At 38.1% G+C, this 21,908-nt stretch overlaps 1 protein-coding gene across 2 annotated transcripts; it reads right to left on the reverse strand.

The window, feature by feature from the left end:
- Window positions 1–2,891: 2,891 nt before the first annotated feature.
- On the reverse strand, window positions 2,892–19,399 carry DIRAS2 (DIRAS family GTPase 2). Of its 2 annotated transcripts, none has more exons than XM_063180116.1 (2): window positions 19,246–19,399; window positions 2,892–6,938 (listed from the first exon to the last, which is right to left on the reverse strand). In XM_063180116.1, exon 2 carries the CDS (start codon window positions 6,897–6,899, stop codon window positions 6,300–6,302), a length of 600 nt encoding a protein of 199 aa, XP_063036186.1. In that variant the 5' UTR covers window positions 6,900–6,938; window positions 19,246–19,399; the 3' UTR covers window positions 2,892–6,299. The 2 variants fall into 2 exon arrangements, with proteins under 2 accessions (XP_063036186.1, XP_063036187.1); XM_063180117.1 differs by lacking the exon at window positions 19,246–19,399 and adding an exon at window positions 19,051–19,166.
- Window positions 19,400–21,908: the final 2,509 nt, after the last annotated feature.

The following is a 21,908-nucleotide window of genomic DNA, read 5'->3' on the forward strand; positions in this document are numbered from 1 at the left end:
CAAAATGGTATTCAGATTTTTCCACTAGGCAAACAAAAAGATGATGAAACAATTAGGTGAAGGACAAATTTACAGAATTAAGCAGTCTTCAATTCAGATTTGAGTTTCAAAAGAAACAGGAGAGCAACCATGGACAAATATGGCTATGGCAGTAAACAGAAAGGACAGAATTTAAGACTGTTTCTTTTACCCCAATCTTTTCCTAAGGTTCATATTGACTGCTACTTGCTCTGAACGATTCACCTGTGACCTAATAAATTTTATCATTAGGATAATTCCAAGGACATGTTACTGGTTTTGTCCTCGTTTTTTACAGCCTTCTGAAATATTACCACTGTAAATAAACACATTCACCTTTTCTCTGCATTCAGCATCCCCAGAAAAGCCATTGTCTGTAATTCAGCCTCTGTATGCTAACAAAATATTTTACCATTTGTTGGAACATGAACATGCACTTCCTAGAGCTACATATAAAGATACTATTATTTGGTCACTTACAGACGTGTTTCTATAGGACTACCTTGCTTCCTCTTGGTGCTGTATTGGACTTTGTTGCTCCAGTTGGGTTTTAATTTCATTTTAAAAGGCAAGCCTTGATTCAGTGCGAGGTTTGCAGAAGAAAAGGGCGTGGTGCTCATGGCTGTACAGGTCATCTCCTTTCATTGTGGAGGACATCTGGTCTCTCTCCATGTAGTGGGAAAGAGGACTGCCTGGACTAAATAGGTATTGTGGCTTATCCCCAGCAGGGAAGCAAGTACCACAGCAGCTGCTTCCTCACACCTGCAACCAATGGGATTGGGCAGAGAATTGTGAAAGTACAAATGAAAACAATCATGGGATGAAATGGACATTAATGGGTTGGTAGGTAAAGCGGAAGCTGTGCATGCAGGCAAAGCCTCTCAAGGAATGAATTCTGTTCCTTCCATAGCAGGCGGGTCTTCTGCTATCTCCAGGGGAGCAGTGATAGTGACATCATAGTGTCATGATAGTGCCTTGGGAAGACAAGCATCATCGCCCCCAATGTCCCTGGCTTTCCCCCCCTGTCACCCAGCTCCACATATTGAGCGTGATGCCGTCCGTATGGCCTGGTAGGGCCTGTTGGGATCAACTGTTTGCTCCCAGCTTGTCGTGCCTCTCGTGCTTCTTGTGCAATCCTACCCTCCTCACCAGCATGCAGTACGAGGAGCAAGAAAGGCCTTGACTGTGCGTAAGCCCTGCTCTGCAATTACAAAACCATCTCTATTGCTATCAGCACTGTGTTCAACACTGCCAGAACCCAGGACATCCCTCTGACACTGTCATCCACAGCTTTTAGAGCACCAGGTGTGGAGGCTGAGAACCTGATTTAAGTTTTGGGGTGGATTTTGGTGCTGCATCCCTGCCCTGCCCCTTCCCCTTGCCAGCTGCAACATGATCTGAGAATCTGAGAATAGAGATGCTCTTGTGGGATCCATTGTGGGCCACTTGTCGTCATCTGAGTATGAAATAAATATATCAGACTGAGTAACAGCTCCTCCTTCGAACTTCAGTTTCTTTATGATTTCATAACCCCTATGACCCGCTATGAAATAATGTACTCAACCAAGATAAATCATAGGAAACAGAAGAGTTTTAATGCTTTGTTTAAACTGCAAATACATCTGGTTAATTTACAGAAGAGTCTGCATCCTTCACAAGGAACACCCACCATGTATTTTCAAAGCTCTGCTCTCCCTCTTTGCAGTTTTAGTGGAGTTAAACTTTAGACACACTTGATGACATGAAATAAATTTATGCATTACTTAGAAAATGTGCTTCAAAGATGGGTGAAACATGTCAGTTAAATTACTAGTGAAATAAGTGTGGCAGGTACTCACAAATTTGAATGGGTGTATGAGCAAAAAATTAAAATATTTTCCATTGGGAAAGAGGACTAGTAACCAATGGGAAAAATATTAAAAGCAAGGGAATTTTTTAATGTTTCTGGTATTTCTGTGTGATAGGATAACATCTATAAAGTAATTTGTGACTGTATTGTGTAAAACCCCAGACAATGAATTGGCACATCCACTGCTTTGCCATAGACTGTGTCAGAATCAGGACCAAGACCAGTAACTGACAGCATACTGAAAGAAGAAGAAAAGATAAAATAATAAGAATTCATAAGAACTCTACTAAAAATAAAAAGCTTTGTGTGCTGACAAATGTAATTACTTCACAGTAATATTAAATTTACATTCAATGCTCAATATTTCATCACTGGTTCAAGTGCTTATCTATTTACTCCAGATTGTTTGTGGATCCTTTCCTCTGTTGAATATTAATTATTGGTTGCATATGAAAATAGTTATTTAACTGAACAACTTTGGCTGCATCTTCTGAATTGCAAGAAGTGGTAAACTATTATTTTTGTCATTTTTTCAACAGGTAGTAGTATAGAATGCAATAGTGGGAAGTTTTGCAAGATCAGGAGTTTTTTAGAAATGAGCAGGAATAGCAGGATCCATACATTAACTATTAATTTTTCACAACCATATAGTTCTATCTGCCATTATTTTAAAGCAAATAATAAAATATAGACTAGAATTATTTTGCTTCCAGAATTATTTTGCTTTTTGTTGGCCAAAAGGAGCATCCACTGATAAGCTGTTTTGGTTTGGTTTTTTGGCTTAGTGTTTTTTTTTTTTAATGGAGGTAGTATTCTTTGCGTGTTTGCCGGAGTATAATAGAGGAAGTATTAGGTAAGGTAATACTGCTCTAGTTCTCTCAGCACTGATTTGTATAGCTGAAGATTTTGGGACACTGCCTAGCATGTTAGAGTCTGCTTTGATTTAGAGAACTGCCTTTGCAATTTCAAAAAATATATAACATGAATCAAACAAATGCAGGCAACAACAAGACTTCTTCCAAACTTGTGTTAAGATTTAAAACTTTATTTTGAATGTTTAGATCACCACAAACATGGAAACTAGTAGACACAAATGACTTAGCAGTTTTGAAACAAAATGTTTGCTAAAGAAATTGCAACAACACATTTTCATGACAAGAACATACCTTAATATTTCATATCTACATATAAAAGTCATGCATTTTAAAGATCTCTTTTGGCTAGATTGTGTTTTCTGGGTGCTAAAATTCACTGTGGAACTTACATGTTTTAAATATTTTGCATAAACATTTTGAACAGGCTATTATAGTCATACCACATTCCCAAATAAAACACAAAATGTAATAAAGCTTTACATTTTCTTGTTCTACCGTATTTTTCCATATTAAAAAAAATAATTCTATTTGTAATAGCAAAACAAACATTTTAAACCAGCTCACACGTATGCAAGATATGTAAAATCTAATAGTAGAAACAAGGATGGCAATGCAAGGGTACAAAATATGCTCTCTTTTGAGTCTGTGGTCCTTGAGTAATATTGCTTCTGTTCTGGCCTTGCTTTGATACATGCAAGTCCATGAAATACTTCATGGCTTATTACATAGCAGGTGAGGAGTCAGCTGGGAACTAAAGGAATATGGTCCTCAAGCCTGAACATTGGCAGGTACTTGGTTTATTTCCATCTTTGCTATACAATTATTCTATTCTTGCTATGAGGCACATTCAAAAAAAAAAAAGTCCAGGGCTAAATTTCAGCCTGTAGTATCTTTGCAGTCAGTACATTTTAAATAATTTAGATCCCCTATATTGTACTTCCGCAAGATATTTTACTACATAAATAATTCCTCCAGTTCAAGCAATAATGTTAAAAGGTTCTATATATAGCTTTTATTTTTCTCTTTGAGATTCTGTCATAATACTATGCTGGCTGCTAAGGCATGTGCCACTCATGATGACCTGTGGCACCGGTGTGTTAGCATCTGAGGGCTTTTGACCTCTGTATGTGACCCATTATGCCTTAACGTTGATAATTTTTCTGATTTTCCAGCTTCATCTATGGAATCCATTGCTGTGATGTTGAGCACCATCAGCAAAGATTTTTACAAAGAGTAAATGTATAAATATTTATAAAAGTCTTACTAAACATAGTGCTTTTAAGTGTTTTGCATCCCTGATGTGGAAATATTTTTTGATCTATTGACAAACTATCAAGACAGATGCACTTGGCTGTATAGGTCAAACCAGGCTTCTTTATGTGTTTCAAGGAACTATTTAAGAATGCGAAGAGACAGTCTGACAAAACACAGAATGAGCACTGGACTGTGACAGAGGAGATCTGTTTTTGTTCCTGGGTCTGTCACTGTCCTGCTGGGCCGTCTATGTGCAGTTGTTTCCTCTCTCTGTGCCTCACTTTCACCACCTGAGAAGTTAAGGAAATGATGTCGTCATTTTTGCAAAGTGCTCTGAGATTTATGAAGAAAGAGTGTTGTGTAAGAGCCTGGAATTTACTGTTGATGAAGAGCATTAATTTTTCCATGGTCTTTCCAGTTTTCTCTTCTTAATGCAATAAAATAAAGAGCAAAAAAAAATCTGTCTCTTTGAAATCAGTAGGAGTTTCACATTCAATTCTACAGGTGCCAGCACTTCTTCTGACTGCATGACAGAAGTTGTGCTCCCCTCTAGACAGCACTAGTAGCAATTCTTTTGTATGCTATTACTCTACCTCTGAAATATCTGCACATTTGCTAGAAATGTGGAAGATCAGCAAGCAATAACTTCGAAAGGAACAAGGTAGCAAACTTTAATGCAAACACTGCATTTGAACATCCCCTGGAAAATATTTATAATGCACTAGCATGCAGGCTAATAATATTAGTACTCGGCTTCATTTTCCCATGTTTCTTAACATAAACATTTACTAAAAATATGGTAGGCTCTTTTTATTGGTTCAAAGCAGTTCCTAAGGTACAAATTGAGACTTACACAATTTTAATGTGTTGTCTAAAAATTGTATGTGCTTATTTTATTATAGACGGCCTTTTTCATCACTAGGATGCATACTTCAGTCATTCATATTAGTTTTTAAAAAGCTTTGGACAGACATCCAGGAAAGCTCACAATTTTTTTCCCCTTTCAAAGGTTTTGAGAAGAGCATTTTTCCCTGACAGGATGTTTAAACAATGTGTTTTCTATTCTGAACTTTGTATTGCATTGTAACACTGTTCTGACTGCAAAATATTTCGGATCCTGTAGTGCTTATCCCAAAAAAACCCCATTTTAGAGACTCTTGTGGTCACTAACTTCAGATATATATTTGGTTCTATAGTCACAGCAGTTCAAATCGTTAGTTTAAATGGCAAATATAAAATACTTCAGACAATATAAAGGCAATAGATCTCGTAGGGCATGAGCATAAACCCTTCTAATTGGAATACAGTAATGTAAAGAAGTATCAGTCAGCTAATACGATAATTTGTATATTATGCCAACCCCACTCCAAGGGTACTGCCAGTTCAAAAGACATTGCATTCATTCACTAACCACACCATGTGTTCACCTAACTGGCAGCAGCACTAGAACTGAGTCTCTCCCATGGAGCCTTTCGTAGGCGACGACCCAGTCAGTTCTCCCTGGGGAAGCTTTCTGGTTTTATCCGTGCACCATTCCATCTGGCACTCTCCACAAATAAATGTTTGTTCTTCTGAAATATATTTGGGCTGCAAACTCAGGTCATCCTTGAAACAATGAGCCCAGAAAATATGATCTCCAACTTACACGACTTGGCTTTTCCACGATCTTCAGTTAAAATACTGCATCACACTAGAAAGAAGTATCATGCTGGGGGCATAGAGACAACATCTGTCCCTTTCCGCTGCTATCCCCACACTTCCTTTTACTATGCAACAGTTGATTTATTCAGGTGATCCAAGACTGTCTTATGCACACTCTCCCACCAGTCAGTAATTAAAATGACATAGAATTTTTCATCCACAGCATTCTTTAAGGAAATGGTTAACACCACCAGCATATATTTGTATGTTGTAGGTTTCTTTACTACCACTTCTTTGTTTTTCTTCTGATATTACACATTGTTTTCTCTTGCAATTATATGCAAATGGAGGTAATATTAAGTTGTTCTTCCAATCTTTCATATTATGTGAATGATGACAATTCTTTTTTGTAAATAACAAAATAAGGTATTCCAGGAAATCTTTTGTTTTCTTCCTGATATGCTTTAATTGATTGTGAGACTACACATATTTTTATTTTTCCATTTTTTCAAAGCAATTACAGTACCTTATTTCTTAAATTTCCAAGCATTTCTTTTACAACAGATAATAATAAATAGGATCTTGCATGGTTGTTTGCTGTCTATGGGTTTACATGCGTATTGTCAGATGAGACTTCACAGCTGATTCCTGACAATGCAATTTCACATCACCACACATTTTCCTTTCAGCTTCTCCTTCCTTTTCTGTTGCTTGCTTTTTTTGCCATCAATTTGCAAACTCACAGTCCTGCGTTTCTCCAGGTTTAGCAATTCTTGGAATAACTCTTTCACATTGTGGTTTGTCTTGGCAGAGGTCTCCATGAAGGCACATTTCCACTTCTTAGCCATGGCTTCTCCTTCACTGCTTTCTACCTCTCGATTTTGGTTCTCATCATTTTTGTTCCCCACCAGCATGATGGGAATGCTTTCTATGTCTCCTTTAATCTGACATATTTGCTCGTAGATTGGCTTGAGTTCCTCCAAGGACTGTCGGCTGGTGATAGAGTAAACCAAAATAAAAGCATGTCCTTTAGAAATAGAGAGACGTTGCATGGCTGGAAATTGATGGCTCCCTGTAGTGTCAGTTATCTGCAAAGTGCATATGCTCTTATCACAGCTGATCACCTGCCGATAGGTGTCTTCAATGGTAGGGATGTAGCTCTCTCTGAAAGTGCCCTTCACAAATCTCAAGACCAAAGAACTTTTTCCCACTCCTCCAGCTCCAAACACAACTACCCTATAATCATTGCTTTGCTCAGGCATGTTTCTCTGTGTGTCACTTGCTCAGCTAGGGGGGAAAACCTAGGAGAGAAAACAACAAAAACAAGGAGAGAGACATTACTGCAGGTACAAGTGTGGAGTGCATGCTGTGATATCCTTCCCACTAAGAGAAATAAATATAATGTGAGTGATGGCAGTTGTACTAATTTAATAAGTCTTGCAGGGGATTACAGAATTATTTATTTCAGTTGTAAATTAGCGTTTGCAATCCAGTCTGGACATCTCTGTAGTTTCATGGTTGATTTTTAATTAACATGATGTGTTTCAGTATTCTTCCTATTGGACTAATATTAACATAACTAAAAAGTTGCATCTGTGAATTTCTAGAGGGCCTTGGCTTGAACAAATTGTAGAAAGGGAATTATCCTTCTATATCTTAAATAAATCTAAAATAATAGTCAAAACTGATCACTGTACGACAGTCAATTACTCTGAATTTTACACCTTTTCAACAGTTAAGGAATTTATTCCCACTATGACTAGACTACAGTTCTAAATGACAACTAAGATGTATTTGTGGATTATTCAGCAATAGCACTTACTGACCTTTGTTTTTAACTCCACGGGAGCACGTGTCCCACTTCAGTGTGTTTTGCCACTGGCATTTCAGGTCAAAGAGTACATTTTGATAAACTCAGATTGCTCACATTCAGTCTGCCTTTTTATTCCAATATTTAAGTTGCAGTAGATGATATGTGACACCAGACTAGCTATACTTATCAGAGAGGCTCTGCAGACATATTCATAACATTTTTAGTGGCTTGTATTGCTAAGGTTGGCAAGGGCATATGTCAAAGGTCACAAAATTCTGTGATTCCTGCAGTCAGCTGCCCTTGACAAAATCCATCTGTGTATAGTCGGACCACAAATATGGAAATAATTTTTAAATAAGAGAAATGGTAAAATATTCACATTTTTACAAGCTGTAGATGTTTTAGATTTCATTTAAACAAAGTGAAGATTAATTTGTCCTCCCATCAGTAGCAGCTCAATGGGTACACAGCACATCAGTACATACAGTCTTTTTATATTTAATGAGATTTAGGCAATAAACACTTTAAAAATGAACCCTAAAAATTGAAGAAAGCATAGGGTACTGTGCCTCTTCAAACTGGTGTATATAAGGGGTACATGTGGAAAAAAAATGCAAAATTTGCTGCATCTGTATTTGTTCTGAAGAAAATGGGCAGGCTTTATAGGGAATTTTGCCCAAGTGCCTTAATGGCACCAAGTGAATAAATTTGCCTGTTGTAATTTTGCTTGGGCAGCAATAAATCTAGAAGAGCCCAAAGAATTTATTCCCTTTTGAAAGCAAGCCTTCAAGCTGTTTCTTCAATGCAGAGGAAGGAGTCACTGCATTGCAGGGGGTGATTTCAAGTTACCTTTTACCTGTCTAGCAGCAAGACAATACTGATGGTTTAGAGGTGTGGATCTTAGTGGACTTCCCATGCCCTTATTCTTGTTGCAAGCTCATGCCAAATTTTCTGTTTCTGCATTTTGATGCAGTTGCTCATTATGCCAGTTAGGCTTTAAGCTACGGCAATGCATGCTGCACTAATGTCTTCTATTTCTGCTCAAGCACACCCTGATGTAGTTATCTTTGTTTTACAGGGCATCCTATAGTGTCCTTATTTTAATGTCTGAGTAAGCTGAAAACATCTGTCCTTACATAATTTGTTGGATGAAGGAGTTGTACTTCCTCATCTGCCATACCACAGGCAGAATAACCAGTGCAACTGGGGATGCTGATCCCGAGGCAAAGTGCAGAGCTGCCACAGCTCTGTCTACCCAGCCTAGCTTCAGGCAGAAGGCAGCTTCACCCCTTCAATCTCTCCTGTGCTACATTCACTGTCACTCTGAGAGGCTTGTTTAAATATAGGAAAGGTTGATAAATAAGAGTGTTCATCCTCAGGCACTGAAGCAAAATTGTTTTTCTGACAGCAGAATTGAAGGAATGGAAAGAAAAGGTAGCCTCAGAAAAAATGCTCATGTATGTGTTTATAGAAGATGCAAAACCCTCTGAGGAACAAAGAAAATGAGTGAGCAGCTCATTATGTTAAAAAGAAAGGAAAAAACATAGCTGGAAAAAAAATGAGGGGAAGAAGCTAGCATAATGCTGTTCCACTGAGAATAAATCTGTATGTAAGAACTGCAGGCATGCAAATTTGGAACAGTCTTAGAGCTTACAGTTGTGGATGACTGCACAGAATGAGTTACCATAAGAATTACAGTTTAATAATTTCTTGTAAGTAAAAAGGCAAGAGAGCAATATCTGCAAATTCCACTTCAGAAGCAGCTTAAGCATTGCACAGTCATATTATATGTATCCTAGGAATTACAGCACTAGGAGAAAAAATGCACTATGAAAACTTTTACCAAGAAAATCAGTGAAATGTGGACTAGAAAAGTACAATTTTAAAAGCTAGCTGACTGTACTCCTGCTGTATTACACTGTATACTCTAAAAATACTCAGAAATCTCCAAGAAAACTGACACATATGGTAGCCCAAAAAATAGAACAAATTTAAATGGGGCACTTAATGCTCTGAAGTATTAAGCATACAGAAAAGTTCTAAGGGGTCTTGAAACAGCATGGTAACAATCTTCAAAACATAGCAGGTTGTTGCAAAGACCAAGAATGTAGTGAAAAAAAAAAAGGTTATGTGCTTGCATTGTAGAACAAATTCACATTAGACAATAGGAAAACTTCACACTGGTAAGAATAGCAGGTCTAATGTGTAGGGATGTTTTGTAGATATTCTTCAGAGATTGCCATAGTAATAAAGGATAATTCCAATTGGCAGAGACCTGAGTAGTTTCTGGTCCAGACTGCTTATCACAGCTGGGTCAGCCATGACACCAGAGAAGGTTGTCTATCCTGTAGAGATGTGAAAATCCCCAATCCTTCCCACAGTCTCTCTGGGAAACAAACTCCAATGTAAAATTACCGTCAGGATGATTTTTTTCCCCTCCTATACCTAATCTAAGGTGGTCTCTCAACCCATACCTGTTGTCTCTCCTCCCAGCATCTACTGTTGCGAAGAGCGCAATGCCACCTTTTTGATGGCTTTCCTGCAGGCGTTGAGGGCTGTGCTTGGCTGTCCCTTGAACTCTGCCTTCCCCAGGCTGAGCAGGCCCTGGTCCCTGAGCCTGCAGAGCCCTGGACCCCTCGTGCCCCCCCTGCCCTCACTGCAGTGTCTCGGCTGTTTCCCGGCTGGGGGTGCCCGAACCGGACAGACGGCATTGCTGCTGTCCCGTGAGCGCCGGGCACAGGGGGATTGTCACCTGCCTCACGGGCTGGCCCTGCTCCGGTGCACGCACACGCACGGGGGGATCTGCTGCAGCCGGGCCACTGCCCAACATCACCATGACCATCACCATGACCATCACCATGACCGTGACCAGCAGCACCGGGACCTTCTCCACAGAGCTGCTCCTCCCCAGCCAGGGTGACTGCAAAGGAGCAGTAACCTCAGTCAATATTTGGTCTGTGAGTCCTGGAGATCCTCAGTTTTGCCAAAATAAAAAGTACAGATTTTTATACATTTTTCGTGCTCAGGAACTAAAAAAAACAAAAAAAAAACTTACCCCCCGCCAAAAAAAAAAAAAAAAGCTCACACAAGTCTCACACACAGAAAGAATTCCCCAAATGTTGTTTATCATTTTTTTGTGTTCTCTATGTGGATCTGCTCAGAGTCTCCTCCAGGGACAATCTCTCTATATGAATGTTGGACTTGCACACAAATGTTCATTTTTTAATGTTTTTCATACCACCCTCTTACCTTACTGATGTTTCTTTGTCTTAAAATGTGTTAACTGAAACACACAGGAGGAAAAAATAAAGTATGGCATTATTTAATCAGCTTGTGGCATTAGGGCCAGTGAGGGTATGGAAAAATTAAATTTAAAGTCTGATTTTTCCGTACAAGATAATTTCTGATTCGGAAAACCAGTCTTTCATAATCTGCACAGAAAAAATTAGCTGCTTTTTACATGTTAGAATGGACTTATTCTGTAATGAAGCCTCATTTGCTGCCTTTTCTGCTTTCACAAACTACAACAGTGAAAACATGATCTCTAAAGTGTCAGTTTATCAACACTACATTTACTTGAAAAGCCAAAGGAATCTTCATAACATACATTCATATCCTTCATTTTGAATTGTCTGACTACAAAGGTCAGCAATGAGTCTCACAAAACAGTGACTCGGTACCTCTGCTGACTTAGCTATGTTTCCTGCAGATACTTTGCTAGCACAAGGCTGCTGCAGGTGAGCTTGATGGGCTATTCACTGGGGCAACATATTTAACCACTGCCTCCAGTTCCAACTTAGCTGCAGGCCTTTATGTCAGTCTGCATGCTTTCCCTAGATATTTCTGATATGCCAGGTGAAAGCACTGAAATGTTTTTCTGACAGAAGGAAACAGTTCAAGGTCTGAGTAACTATGACATAAAATCACTTATTTAATTATATAGTGCATTTTATTATTAAATATATGTATTTTAAATGTCTAAATAAAGTAACTCATGTTACAGATTATGCTCTTCATAGTTTAAACTCCTAACATTCATTGGCTGTTTAATTAATTACATGTGAGTATGCTAGCATTTAAGAAATCATTTATACTGATCCTTTACTTAGCCACTGCACCTCCACAGTTCTCTCTTATCTTTAATTGGGTTTTTTATAGTCTAACTTTTTTGTCAAATATATTTATGACTTGCCTGCAATGTGGGTATTTAGGCTATAGACATGCAATAACAGCCAAAAGCTATAGGAAGCCTGAAAAATAACTTCTGAAACTAATCTACTTGAGTTCTCCTAGAGCAATCTGAGACTAGAATCTCACAGCCAGTGAACTCTTTCAGTTTATGCTTGAAAATAAGCACAGAAAAGAAATCAACCTATCTCCAATGTTTCCAGTCTTGGGTTTTGTTGCAAAAGATTTTCACCACGTTTGCATTGTTAGACTACCACGAAATGTCACAAATCGTAAGTTTAGTTGATATTTTTTTTACTAGATTATATCTTTTAGTGTCATATTCATTTTAAAAAACAGTGTGATGTTGCCTTTGCTTTCTGGAGTCAGAGGCTTTGATTACATCTTAACTGATCCATTTTCTTGAGGTCTTATGATGTCCTACTGAGATGTCAGTCTGATATGAAATTCAGCAGTTGTCAGATGCTGTGTATTAATTTCCTGAATTTTTTTTTCCTCAGGTAGATCCATTTCATGTCAGTCATGGATTTTTTTTTTCTTTTTTTTAAGCTCTAAGGCAATGTCTCTGATTATATTGTCATTGTTATTGTGAAAAACCAATAAAGTACAGGCAATACATTTAGTTCAAAATCTTGCCTCAGTTTAAATTAGCAGTCCGTAAGGCTATCCAGTGATGACACCACGACACAAAGATATGAGGCGCAAGGTGAAGAATGTAGCTATAGATAAGACGGATTACAGCAGGACTGTAAGATCAATGTCCATTTCCCAATATCAAAGGTGAAAAACGTCACATTATTTATATGAAAGAGGAAAAGAGCTCTGCAAGGATCTTTTTCTTGTTGTGCATATAAAGAGGCATTTCTCAGGGAGTATTTTCACCATATTTGCTAATGAATATGCACTTTAAGAATGGGGACTTTGCTACGTCCAGCACCTTCATCTTTTAATATAAGACTTGTTTTTTCATTCTATTCCTTTGCTTGTATTATTTGGTCTTCTCAAGCCAAGGGAAAGTTGGGCACATTTGGAGACCAAATGATAACTGTTAAAACTACTTTTTCCTACAACATGAAGTTCTAATGCATAGGGAAAGAACTTTTTTATTCTTATGTGAAACAAATTGTTCTTTGAAAGTCTGCTTCTTGATGATCAGCTAGTCTAAATCATGATTTTTTTTTTCACTGCATAAATGCAGTAGCACTTTTTATTTATGTTGTTCTCAACAACAGTTGGAGAGAAAAGCATTTATAGCTTTTCTTTCCAGCTATAGAAAGATGACCAGAGTGATTTCCTTACAAAAATGACATCTTCTTCACAAAAAAAGTACTGTCATAAACCTGCTGATTTTATGACACATTGTCTTTATTGTGAAATTTGCCTGATTATCTGAAGGTAAGGAATAAAATCAGACATTTTTATTATTCAATGTATTCATAGAAAGCAAAAATTCAAAATAAAAATTCAATTTGTTTAAATCAAAAGAGATTTCATTTTAGAGCTAGGTTCTCTACAATTTAAAAACGTTTCAATTTGCATGGAAAATTAATAATTTAGAATCTTTAAACTGAAATTAACATCACAAAGTCTTTTAGAGAGTTCTCTAAGAGGTTTTGTGGGTTTCCTTCAAGACCCTGGCCCAACACAGAAGAAAAATAGAAAGGACAGGAGGCTTTCAGATAAATTTGTTGCAATTTTTTTCTCTGTATTTACAGGAGACTATTGTGTTAAGAGCAGCTGTATGTAAAGGAGGTAGAAGCCAGCCTCTGTGCTGTCCTGTAGTCATCACACTTACGCTGAAAATCTCATTCCCAAAACAATACCTTTTCAAAATTGCTTGGTAAAAGAAATAAATTATGAAACCCTTGGTAAAAGAAAGAAATCCCCCATGCACAGTTGTGACTGTATGAAAATCTTTACTTGTTCTTTGGCTAACATACAGCTAGCAGATGTTGTGGCAGAAATAGTTTTGCTAGGTAGAAAAGAACTGGACAAAAGAAAGGGTAGAGACAAATAGACAATGTTTCCTGTAGGAACTACAGACAGCATGGATTTTTGGAATTAGGCTTAACTAAAGTGGCATTGCTTGTTGAAGACAGCAGGACTGGTGGCAGAAGAATGAATGACGCAGTAGGATTTGTTGATTCCCTTCCCTGATGAGGGTTCATGTGCAGAAAATGAAGAAGGTGCTGGACCTGATCCAACAAAGAGCTTTACACATAGGGACACACTGAAGTTGTTTGCTCTGTTGTTACCTGAGAGCTCTGTTGCCCCAGAACTAACTCTTTTGTAACAGATATGTACTAATGAACCATTACTGTAAAACAAGATTCAGCTTCATTGAACACAGTTACTGTGTAAAGAAACAAAATAAAACCCCCAAAAAAAACCCCTTACTTTCAGTTAGCATCAGAAATATTATGCTAAATTTATCCAGGATGGACAGGTGAATACATTTACCACATTAAAAAAGCCTCACTTTGTGCAGAACCAGAAATATTATTCTAAGATTATCCAGGGTGCATAGGTGTCCTATTGGTTGTTACTTCCTATTTAGCGGCTTGGTTAATCTTAAAATTTAAAAGGGAGAATTCCATGAGAGTTCCTGTCTAAATTCAGGCTTTGCTTTAGGCATGTCAGATACTTTCTTGATTTATCTACTTGAGTATTTTGGTAGACCAGTGTCTTAATATCTAATTGCTTATAATCAAAACTCAGAAAGAAATTACTCAGAAGAGTAATTTCCATATGTGTAGTTAGGTAGTCATTAATTAACACATAGAAACAAAAATATCAAAAAAAAGGAATTCTATTTAGCTCCCTTTGGAACTGCTTTTTTTAAAGTTTTCTTCCCAAATGAATTAACCAAATACCATAGTTCTTCCTCAGTTTTCAACTGATTTAACTTAACCAAGGAAAGATGGAAAGATCAACTAAAACATCATATGTGTGCCTTTCAACAAGTAAGACATAACGCCATTGGACAGACCAGTATGATTAGAAACCAGAATTTGTCACACCTGCAAATGCAGGATCAGGGACTCAGTGTGAATTTTCAGCTCCTCTGGTTTCTAATAGTAGAATCATTTTTGGTATTGAGCAAAGGTTTTACATGTTTCGTGAACTTCTGCTTCTCCAGCTGTACAGTCAAAAAAAACCAGGTTCTGACTTATGGATCTCAGTATTGTGAGATAAAAATCCCAGCATAGACAAAAAGCTATTTCCATTTAAATATTTACACAGTAGAATTGTAAATTCATGGAAGACTGTTTTCCATTCATCAGAGGAAACACGGAAGACTGGTGGCCATTTTGCCTTTCACTGTAGTTCTCAATTCCGTAATGTTAATGCAATTTGAGACTACTTATGTAAATCTTCTGTAGAAGCAAAATTATTAAAGGTTAAGTATCTTTTTATGACATAACTCCTGTCATTAATTTTCCTTGCCTGGCTTGGAAGGATAGCTAGATTGCTGTCCTGACCACTGGAATATTTCTGATGCTCCTTCACAGCCCAAATAATATTCCATTCAAAGCAATGGCTTAAACAGAACATTTTGCCACTAGCTTGTTGGCCAATAACTTGGGAACAGTTAATGCAGTGGGTTTCAGAACCCAAAATGATCCCTGATAATTAATTAAGCAATGTAATGCAGTTATTGATATGTTTCCAGACACTACTAAGAAGCCTGTTCTTCTACTGAAATTTTTCTGCAAATCCAAGTATTTTGAAAACCAGCAATTAAATTATAATTGTGGACTACAATATAGTAATAGCACCTTTCTGATTGTTTATAAATGTTCAGTACTCCAACTTCCACTACTTTCAATTGTGAAGTAAGACAAGTAGGTTTAGCCTTAAGAGAATTTTTTTCTATGCATGTTTCTTTTCATTGTAGTATTAAAAAAATTCATAAAAATTATATTTTGAAGATGAAAACATACTGAGTAACACACTGTAAGCTTTGTGTGTACAGACTGAGAAACCGGTAATGTTATTTATTTGGGTTAACTGCAATATTTTAGTTACTGATAGTAGCTAATATTTGATTATTTAAATAATTAACTCTTTCAGAAGAGATAAAATTTGTCAGCTAAATTTTCAGGGAAGAATATAAAAAATAAACAAGTAAAAATAAAAGAAGGGAAAGTGTTCTTTTCTTAGCTTCAGATTAATTATAAGAACTACTGGGCATTTTGGGAAGGAAACAACAAAATCCAGTCTAGGAATGGATTTGTCCTTTTCATATGGTTTCTTTAATATATACATATTTTGAATGAGGAAACTGAAAGGCTGAAACAGCTTCAGTTTTGAGACACCTTTTCAGATTCAGCTAAAACCAACTTCATTATCTGCAGTCAGGCTGATGCTGACTGGGTTTTCCTGCCATAGCATATTGCAGACCTGCATAGCCAGAGACACTAATTTTAATATCAGATAGAGAAAATCACCATTAAACTTAAAGTCATTTCATCAAGAGGAGGTGTTCCTAACCTCAGTGTGAGTCAAAAGTGCATTTGTCACAGACTTGACACACACGTTTTCACATTTTATCTTTACTTGATGCCCATCTCAAGAATTATTCTTTTATCAATACTTTGTGATTGAAAACTAATCAATATTTCTTTTCTCAACAAGGTAAATTAGAACATTTTCTGCTTCAATTAGTATGTACATCTGCATAGACACTCAGGTGGTCTTTTCCACTGCTCTTCCAGCAGTAAGGTAAGATAATTTAATGCATGTTTTAATTTTAATGTCACGATAAAAATGCAGTGAAAAGTATCTGTTTGATACTTGGAAACATCTGTATTTAAAGTTAAAATCCCAAATAAAAAAAAAATTTAGAAATATTTTCTCCTTTCTACATTTTTGGATATTGGTAATTTAAAAAGGAAATTAATATTACTAATATCCATGTTTTACAAAATTGCCATTTTTCTTCCTCTTTTTAATATTGATTGTTGCTCAATTAGTCGTAGTAATACAAAATATTAAGGGAAAATTAATAAAAATGTGGAATCACTCTAGACACCAAACAAAATGTCCCACAGCGAATACTGTTTCAGCTGACATGTAAGAATGTCCTGATGCTCGCACTAAGTGTGGGAGAGGGCACATTCAAATGCAGCTCATTATGTATGACACAAGAATTACTGAGGAACACTGTGAATTGAATGCAATCAGTGTAGAAAATAAAACCATTTAAAAAAAAAGAAAAAATATAAGTTTATAAACATAAATAATGAGAGAAAAAGGGACTATGAAATTGGATGCAGTCCTTCTATAGGAGCATCTTTGAACCAGAATATTGTTTATTGCACATTTATTTAAAAATCTAGCTTTGGGAGAAATAGCACATACTCTGTCACAATGCAAGTCCAAGTCTGATTTTTCATACATGATGCTGGGATCTCTACATGGGTAGCTGTGTTGGTTAGCACAAAAGAAATCCAGAAAACAAAGTTATCAAGTTATCCTCAAAGGAAACTAGAAACAGTGCTAGTAATGACTTCAGGACAGCAGTGTGAGTTCATCTACAGCACGCTATTTTTATTGGCACTAGAGAGACTGCAATGCTGGTGTAATATAATCATCACCACTTGGCCAGAAGGAGCCTCTGAACTCCAATCAACTTCCTAAGAGCCCTGGTCTGCACTGTGAGAAAGTCATATTACTCAGCCTGAGGTTCATCAGCGCTTGTGAGTCTGCTGGTGTAAACAATAGTGCAGCACAGAGCAGAAATATGTTTTCATCTGACTGGTGTGACGTAACAGGAAAATTGTATTTCTGAGTATCTTCACTTGTTTGCAAAGGGACTCCTTAGTGCAGGCAACTTCCAGAGAAAAGTAAAAATGGTATTCAGTACTGGAAGAGACTCTCTGGATTATCAGATTCGGTGCTTTGGCTTTGCAGGCAACCATTTCACATAATCCCTTCCATCAAGTTACAACTAAAAGGTATTTAAAAGGTTTTCTATATATTACTTCAACTAGAATGTAATTTAAGAACCTTGCTGCTCTAATGGCTTGAAATCTTCCAGCCTAAGTGTATTCACAGCTCATTTATACCAATTCATTCTCCTCTCTTACCAGGAATAAGGATAAATAGCTGCATATCACACTCATTCCCCAGACCCATGGGACCATTGATTTGTAGCTGTGTGGCTGAACTTGTTCCATGTTTGTACAGTTCTTCATGCAAGAGTCTCAGATATGCTGTGTGTGGTGTGAGAGAGAGCATGAAGCCTGGAGGAATATCACATTTCATAGCTCCAGAACAATGGCACAGAACCCATTCTGCATTAATTGGGTACTACCACATTTATTGAGGACAGACGGCCCCAGAGAGCAGCTCCTGAGCATAACTGAAGTCCATTAGCGAGAAAAGTCAAAAAGGGAATGGGAGGGGGGCAAGACAAGATAGCCCTCTAAAAGCCAGAGTTAAATATGTTGAGACCTGCAAACATTCTAGATAATGGTAAACTATAAAGCTTGGCAAAGATACAACAGCGGTCAGTTTCATCAGCCGTGTCTGCCCTGAAAGGAGTGGGGTGTACATAGCTGTACAGAGCCTACATAGCTGTATGTGTGTGCATTTAGGCATATATGAGTCCTCTCACTAGAGTCTCACTCATGAGAACAGGACATTCAGAAAATTCTTCAAAATTAAAATGCATCCAATTTTGTTGCTCCATTCTGTGTTCACCCTTCTGTGTCCAAGTGGTGCAGCATACAGAGCATCCCACATTTCATGGGGAAGACAAAAAGGGATAAAATGTTATCAAATCTGATTCAGCAGCTCTCAGGCACTTGAGAATGGTCTTTCATGATTTATTTTCTTTCATTCAGTTGGGAGAGGGACAATCTACAGGGAAAAAAATCCTGCCTGTCAGTGGGATGCTGCAAAGTTGTATGTGTCTTGAAGAAACACCTTGTGCTATTTTATTCAGACTCCACATTTTTATATTCTTCTATCAGTTAAGTTAAAATGTAGCTTTCATTTAAAAGAAATAAAAAATTAATCTCTCCTTAAGCCACTGCAGAGGCAGTTCTATAAACTAGGGCAAAATTCAGCACATTGAGCTTTAATGAAAGGCAGCTTGAAAAAAAGGTCATTACTAGCATCCCAGCGCAGAGAAAAATGATAGTTAACTGGCCAGTGTGTCTATGACCAGCATCTGACTTCCTTGCTAGCCCCAGTTTACAGCATGCCATGTTCTCTACAAAAGATATTAGCCTTAGAGCATATCTTGCAGTTGTAACTCAGGCAAAACTCTACCGACTTCAGAGGAAATTCTGCCCGAGCGAGCATTGAGGATTTTGGCTGAAGAAAAGGAAGACCTCGAAATTCCACGCACAGCTATGCCCATTGCGCAAGGTAGTGTAGAAAAACAACGGAAAGAAATTTACCTGTGTAGGAACAGAAAGCTTCAAACGCTCCTCAGTTTCTGCCTGTCATCGCACCAGCTCCTCTCCCTCTCTGCCCGGGGCTCCCTCCAGCAGCGAGGGGGACCGGGGCCCGCGCTCCGCCGCCCGCCGCCTCCGTGCCCCGCTGCCCGGGCCGGCCGTGCCCGCTGCCCGCCCTCCGTCCCGCCTGCCCCGCACCTGGCTCCTGGGCACCGCTCCTGCTCCTGGATCGCAGCTCCCTCCTCCTGGCTCCTACGGGCGCGCTGACTCCAGCCGCTGCCGGCGCTGCTGCCTAAATGGCGACTGCAAAGCTCGTCCAGGCTTTCAGCTGCCACCTACTGAGTAGTTGTGGAATATATGTATGTGCGGGCATATGTACACGTAGGCTGTAATGTTCTGGTTCTCTCAACCAATGTAGTAGATTTTAACAATTAGTCTCTAAAGCCTCGACACACGCTCTAGTTTGTCATTTAAAGCTGTAGATTACGCTAACCTGAGCTCACAATTCTCCATTTCTTTCAGTTCTGAAACAGAACAAGCCTGTCTCTTTAAGTTAAAAAAGCTTACAAAGCCATTGGTGAGGCTAATCCCCCGGGCAAAAAACAGCATAGCCCTATTCAGATCAATGGAGCTGTGCTGATTTTTATTACTTGGAAATTTAATCCCTTAGGTCTCATATTTATTCACAAGAAACCCAAACCTCCCCCGCAAAAAAAAACCCCAAAAAAACCCAAAAGCCAAAAACCATACCAGCAGAAAGAAAAACGTGCCTTTAAAAATAGCTTTTGTCCAACATAGCACCTCAGAATTTAAGTCAACTGAAACAAATCAGATTTTTTTACTTCCTGACAGCACTGTCAGGATAAAACAGGATTGCTGAGATTTATAGACAAAGATAAATTACGAGGTTTTCTCCACTTTTAATGGTGTGGACATTTTTTTCTGGATTATTTGTTTGTTTGTTTGTTTGCTTGGGGCTTTTTTGTTAGTTTGGTTTTGGTATTTTGCGTTTTGGGGTGTTTTGATGGGGGTTTTTTTTTGATTGCTTTGTTTTTTTGGTTGGTCTTTTTTTTTTTTTTTTTTTTTTTGGTGGAAAAATCCAAATGCAAAATCCAGTGTCTCCTTCAGCTGTTTATTTTTAAAGCAGCTTCTAACACTTTTCTTTCTAGGCTAAAAGTGAGGTCCACTGAAGGTCTTTGAACTGTCACTGCAGAAAGGAAGCACAGGGTCTCTCTATGAATCTGGGTGAATCCCCAGGGAAGGTGCATGGAGCCCTCGATCTGCTCAGCTGGTTAGCATATGGTGCCTTAAACACCAGGACTGTGGGTTCAATCCCACAAGAAGAACGTTAGGAGTTGGACTTGTGGATCAGAATACCGTGTGATCTGTGAGATGCTACGTTTATAAGCAAATAGCAGGGACTATGGCTCTTCTAAGCCAGCTGCCAACATGTAGCTGAGTTGTGACATAAAAGGGCTCTGTGCCCATCTTGAGGAGCACTGCCCTGTGGAGGGCTGGTGGCACCCAGAACTTGTCGCAGCAGCAAGGAAAGGATTCCGTTTTTATGCTTGCCGTGACTGACCAATTGAGCAGCTAGCTTCTTACAGCTTAAATGGCACCTTCAGTGGCATTTAAAGTATATTTAGTTTGCTTTTTAAAAATGGATTTGTTTTGATTGCTTTTATGAAAGGTTCATTTATTGTGTTAACGCTTTAAGTGAACGGAGAAATGAAGACGTTTCTCCTCTATGTGTGTTAGGATACATGATGACCTGCAAAATATAGCCTGAGGAAATAATTTGCATTAATGTGCAGTTCTGCTACAGATTAATCCTGAGCCCTGTTTCCACAGGCTCCCAGGCAGGCAGCAAGCTGTGGAACAAACATGTGCTGCAGGCCTGCTCCCAGAGCCTGACACCAAAGCCCTGCCTTTGGCCTTGTCACAGCTTCTCAGCAATATCTTAATCCTGTCTGCATGGAGACTTAGCTGATTAATATCTCAAAAAGAAAGAATTGTACAGTAAACTAAAAATTGTTGTCTAATTATATAATTACAGCAACACAGCAATGGTCAAGCTATAAAATTTATAATATTGCTCAGGGATTTTGCCTGTGATTTTTCCTGATTCTGCCCATGGCAGCATGGATTCAGAATCCAGACCCATTTATTTAATAAGTCAAAGTGCTCTTGTATTTACAAAGAATATGGCTTCTCAATAATTTCCAAAGGTTAACAGATTTCGGTCCTCAGTGAGTGCATCCTTATTGTGAACACATCTTTCAATTTTCCTTAAAAACAGTGCAAGCATCTGTAGAATTTTAGAGTCTTGACTTGCCACAGCTTTCAATCACTCAGTTCATACTACAAGTCTGGGGAAATCTAGTTCTTGCACCCTATTCAAACAGGATGGATGTTCAGACTTTGAAAACATACTTTTTCAAAATGCTGATTCTTTCCAAAACTGAATTTATTTCAAATAAAAGTATAGGTATAGACTGTCTTCATTCTTTCCTTACCTGTCCAAGAAACTGAAATTTTTCATGTACAGGTTGCAGATATGTACCTCACTGAGAAACAAAATGTCCAACAATTTCTACATCTTCCATCAAGGCTCTATTCCACCAAAACCACCACAATATTTTTCTGATTAGAAGCACAGTACTGAATTGCCATGCTATAATTCAATGTAAAAGAGTTTTGTGGGGGATTTCCCTGACTGTCTCTGCTAACTAACATGGCAGTTACCCCCATCACTGAACATTTTGTAAAATTTCTGCTTTAAATGGCATTGTTCAGGTGTGCTAGGCAAGACAGACTTCCAAAATCTTAGCTGTGCCTCACCTAATAATATTACTCACATG

Source organism: Melospiza melodia, chromosome Z (genome assembly GCF_035770615.1).
Source record: "Melospiza melodia melodia isolate bMelMel2 chromosome Z, bMelMel2.pri, whole genome shotgun sequence".
Classification (NCBI taxonomy): domain Eukaryota; kingdom Metazoa; phylum Chordata; class Aves; order Passeriformes; family Passerellidae; genus Melospiza; species Melospiza melodia.